The sequence below is a fragment of the Babylonia areolata genome, chromosome 24 (genome assembly GCF_041734735.1).
Source record: "Babylonia areolata isolate BAREFJ2019XMU chromosome 24, ASM4173473v1, whole genome shotgun sequence".
In the NCBI taxonomy this organism is placed as follows: Eukaryota; Metazoa; Mollusca; class Gastropoda; order Neogastropoda; family Buccinidae; genus Babylonia; species Babylonia areolata.
In genome coordinates, this window is record NC_134899.1 from 41,883,535 (window position 1) to 41,888,534 (window position 5,000).

General features: G+C 46.4%; 1 protein-coding gene across 1 annotated transcript in view; it reads right to left on the bottom strand.

The window, feature by feature from the left end:
• Window positions 1-437, bottom strand: part of LOC143298636 (uncharacterized) — a 16,063-nt gene extending 15,626 nt beyond the window's left edge. The window contains exon 1 of the mRNA XM_076611516.1: window positions 231-437. Within this exon, the coding sequence (XP_076467631.1) occupies window positions 231-437 (207 nt within the window). The remainder of the gene's footprint in view (window positions 1-230) is intronic.
• Between the last annotated feature and the right edge of the window lie 4,563 nt (window positions 438-5,000).

Here is a 5,000-nt window from a genome sequence, read left to right on the forward strand (position 1 = left end):
ACATAAAAAAAAAGTAACAAACATTTCTCCGAACGCAGTGTCTCCTCTCCTAAACGATGACACTCAAATGGAAAAAAAAAATCAATACTTTAACAAAATGTCTACAGTCACCAGCATGTGTGACGGGTCATCCAACAAAATTTATTCATCTCAACATCAACCGAACGCAAGTGACGCCTCCTTGAGAAACGGAAACGGAAACGGAAACAGAAACGGAAACGGAAACTGACCTCCTTCTGGAAGTCTCGGCACTCCTCGGGACTGGTCAGCCTGACGGAGAATGCCGACTCGTTCTCGGAGTCGTTGAGGTGCCAGACCAGGCCCGTGTCATTGTCCAGGACCGTAGTGGAGAAGGTGGACATCTTGGACACGTCCACCACGCACAGAAGGAGGGAGGAGAAGATAACCGCCGTCAGAGGCCAGACAGAGTTATCCATCTTTTGGGGAGAGGAGGAACAGGAAGCCACAGAGCTGTTTGTTGTTGTTGTTGTTGTTGTGATGGTGGTAGTAGTAGTAGTAGTAGTAGTAGTAGCGGTAGATGTTGTTGTTGTTGTTGTTCTTCTTCTTTTCTTTTCGTTGTTGCTGTTGTTGTTGTTGCTATTATTACTTTATTATCTAATATTTGACACACCTGTCCGTATTTGCTCAACATAAAGAAGCGACACTGATAAGTCGCCTAAGAGTGGTTTATATTTCACTGTGACAAACTGTTTAATTGTTATTTTGATTAAAAAAAACAACAAAAAAACAACAAACCCCAAAACAACAAAAACAAATCACAATAAAAGGCTGCGTAAAAGATGTTCACGCCATGAATGTTACCGCCACTAAAAAAAAAAAAAAAAAAAAAAAAAGCTTAGTTACAGTAACAAACGATGAATAATAAAAAAAACCAAACCGACCCAAACCTCCCCAAAACCCAACTCCTTTCAGGACAGACAGCTTTGAAAAGACATCTGTATTCCATTCACTGAAAGTTTCGTCTCTACTTTTCGCGTCACTTCCCCATCGGCGTTGAAAAATCCACGGAAGGATTAGAAAAAAAAAAGAAAAAAAAAAGAAAGAAAGAATAGGAGAGATAGATTAAAATCCAAGAAGCAGGTTCATCACAATCTAGACGAATGGTCTGTTATAAATTTTTTTTCTTTACAAAAATACAAAAGTCCACCACCATCAGCAACAACAACAAAGAAAGAAAGAAACAAAAAAACACCTGATGAGAAACGCAGGTCGCTGACCAGCCCCAAAGAACAAACACCAAACGACTGCGACACTCCCAACAAAACCATCTCCTATACAGCGACCGACCAGTCACTCTGAGGAGTGGGGGGAGGTGGAGGCAGTGGACACCAAATATTTATTAAGAAAAAAACCAACCAGCAACATAAAAAACAAACCCAGACCAGTCACACTGGGGAAGGAAGGAAGGAAGAAAGGAAGGAGGGAGGGAGGGAGGGAGGGAGCGAGGGAGGAGAGAGAGGATGACATCAAATATTAAAAAAAAAAAAAAAAAAAAGAAGAAAGAAATTCCGGACCAGCAGAAACACACACACACACACACACACACACACACACACACACACACACACACACACACACACACACACACACACACACACACACACACACACACACACACACAGAGCCAGCCACCACACCACAGCCACAGAAAAAAAACCAACACAAAATACAGAACACTAAAGAGCCCCGAGGAGACAGACACCAGGCTGTTTTATCTTCCACCAGAAAACCAGAGAGCAAAAATGGTTACCAGACGCAGCAGCAATCGCCCTCAAACACGCCCTGCAGCAGTGATTACGCCAGCAGCTGTGGTCTGCTTTCATGCAAAAACCAGTGGGCAGCAGAGCCGCCACTGGCACATCTGCAGACTGGTTTGAGGCGAAATAGGACCGCACACTCCCCTGCTGGTGCTGATTGTTCAGAACGATGATGACATGATCGGGGACGGCGGGAAGGTAGGGTAGAGTGGGGTAAGTTGCGAGGATGGGAGGGAGATAGGGTAAAGGAAGGTAGGGTAGATTCCGTGGAGGGGCTGGGGTGAGGGATGATGAGAAAGAAGGGCGGGATGGGGTTGGGTTGGTTGTGGGAATATAGGGTAAGGTGGGATTAGGTTGCAGGGTGGAAGATAGGGTAGGGTTTGGGAGGGGGGGGGGGGAGGGGTAGGGTAGAGTAGGTAGGTTGGGGGGGAAGATAGGGCAGGGTGAGATAGGTTGGGGTAGGGTGAGAAGATGGGGTAGGGTGGGGTAGGTCAGGTTGGAGAAGAGAGACAGGGCGAAGGGGATGTGTGTGTGTGTGTGTGAGGGAGTGATGGGGGGAATGAGGGGGGGGGGGGGAGGGTAGAAAAGGCTAAGTTGCAGGGTGGAAACATAGGGTAGGAGAGGGTAGGTTGAGGGGGGGTGGGGATAGGTTGCGGGAAGATAGGGTAGGGTGGGGTAGGTTGGGGGGTGGGGGGAGATAGGGTGGAGAAGGGGAAGTTGTGGGAAGATAGGGTAGAGTGTGGTAGGTTAGGGGAAGATAGGGTAGTGTGGGGTAGGTTGGGGAGGAGTGGAAGATAGGGTAGAGTATGGCAGGTTGTGGGAAGATAGGGTAGGGTGGGGTAGGTTATGGGAACATAGGACACAGTAGGGTAGGTTGGGGGAGGAGATAGGATAGAGTAGGGTAGGTTGGGGGAAGATAGGGTAGAGTAGGGTGACTGTCACTTTGATTGTTATGCTTTCCTGGGGTCTTTCTCTGTCTTTCTTGTTGCTGTTTTATCTTCCTGGTTCTCGTTTTTTTCCTTTCTTTTTTAACGTTTGTTGTGGGTTTTTTTTTAAAGGCTAAGTTGCAGGGTGGAAACATAGGGTAGGAGAGGGTAGGTTGAGGGGGGCGTGGAGGGGGGGGGAGAAGATAGGGTAGAGTGGGGTAGGTTGCGGGAAGATAGGGTAGGTTGGGGGAAAGATAGGACACAGTAGGGTAGGTGGGGGAGGAGATAGGATAGAGTAGGGTAGGTTGGAGAAGGGAGACAGGGTGAAGGGTAGGGTGGGAGTGGGTGTGGGGTGTAGGGTAGAGAAGGGTAGGTTGCAGGGTGGGAAGATAGGGTAGGAAAGGGTAGGTTGGAGGGAATACAGGGTACAGTGGGGCAGGATTGGGAAACATAGGATAAAACAGGGTAGGTTGGGGGAAGATAGGGTAGAGTAGGGTAGGCTGAGGTGAAGGGAAAGCTGGTGAAGGGTAGGGTAGGTTAGGGAACAGTAGGGTGACTGTCACGTTGATTGTTATGTTTTCCTGGGGTCTTTCTCTGTATTTCTTGTTGCTGTTTTATCTTCCTGGTTCTCGTTTTTTTCCTTTCTTTTTTAACGTTTGTTGCATTTTCTTTCTGCTGTGTTTATTATCTTTTTTTTTTAGAAATGCTGCGGTCATTGAATGGAAGGTTCGTTAAGACTCTGTCTCTCTGTCTGTCTCTCCCTGTGTGTGTGTGTGTGTGTGTGTGTGTGTGTGTGTGTGTGTGTGTGTGTGTGTGTGTGTGTTCCATGTAGTACTTTGTTGTATTGTACAGTTTTGTATTGTATTGTTGCATTGTATTGTACTGTATTACTCTTTTGTCCTAACAGAAATTCGCGTTGCTGTACGCTATTGTGAGAGCGCCACCCATTTCTTCCTCTTTTTTATGTGCTTCTAAGTGTACATGTTCTCCTATCAAACGGACAACCCTTTTGTTGCTGCGTGTTCTTTAACGTGCGCTGAGTGCACGTTGCACACGGGACCTCGGTTTATCATCTCATCCGAATGACAAGCGTCCAGACCATCACTCAAGGTATAACAGAGGTGGACAAAATAAATACTGGTGATTGTGGAATTCGAACCAGTGTGCTGAGATTCTCTCGCTTCCCAAGCAGATGCGTTACCACTAGGCCAATATGATCTCGTGGTCTGGTGTGTGCTTCTTCACATGTGCACAGTGAAGACGTGGCACAACTGCAGAAGCGTTTGTGGGTATAGAATTTTCATTATGTCTCTGGACCTTGCACTTTGAACGATCTCCCTCTTTCCCTTCTTCATACCCCGACACTGACAGGCGCAGCAGCCAAGTAGTTAAAGCGTTGGACTTTAAATCTGAAGGTCCTAGGCTCCTCGGTAACGGTGCCCGGTGGGTAAAGGGTGGAGAATTTTCCTATCTCCCAGGTCAATATGTGTGCAGACCTGCTCATGCCTGAACCCTCTTCGTGTGTATACACAAGCAGAAGATCAAGTACGCACGTTAAAGATCCTGTAATCCATGTCAGCGTCGGTGGGTTATGGAAACAAGAACATACCCAGCATACACCCCCACCCCGAAAACGGAGAATGGCTGCCTACATGGCAGGGTAAAAACGGTCATGCACGTTAAATAAAGCCCACTAGTGTACATAAGAGTGAACGTGGGAGTTGCAGCTCACGAACGAAGAAGAAGAAGAAGAAGAAAACCCCTGCATTCAGCTCTCCCAGTTCTGGCCTTAAAACTCATTCTACTCCACAGCTACATGCCCACTACAACTCCCATGAACCAGCACTACATGAGACCACTTTAGTAAAAAGTAGGGTTGCTTACGAAAACACTGAAAACAGACAGAGAATTGTTGATTCAATCGGCAAAGCAAAGCTTGGTTTTTACGCTTCCGAAAACCATAAATGGCTCAGTTTAGAATGTGAACCGTACCAAGCAAGAATAAACGAAATTGGAATGGTGTGTTGGTACGAGAATACTCGTACCTGGTCCACAGGGGAAGTAATCATGGTAGGAGTTAACTCCCGCCTCTTTCCAGAATAGCTGATCCTTACCCTCTTTTTATTTATAGGAGTTAACTCCCACCTCTTTCCAGAATAGCTGATCCTTACCCTCTTTTTATTTATAGGAGTTAACTCCCACCTCTTTCCAGAATAGCTGATCCTTACCCTCTTTTTATTTATAGGAGTTAACTCCCACCTCTTTCCAGAATAGCTGATCCTTACCCTCTTTTTAT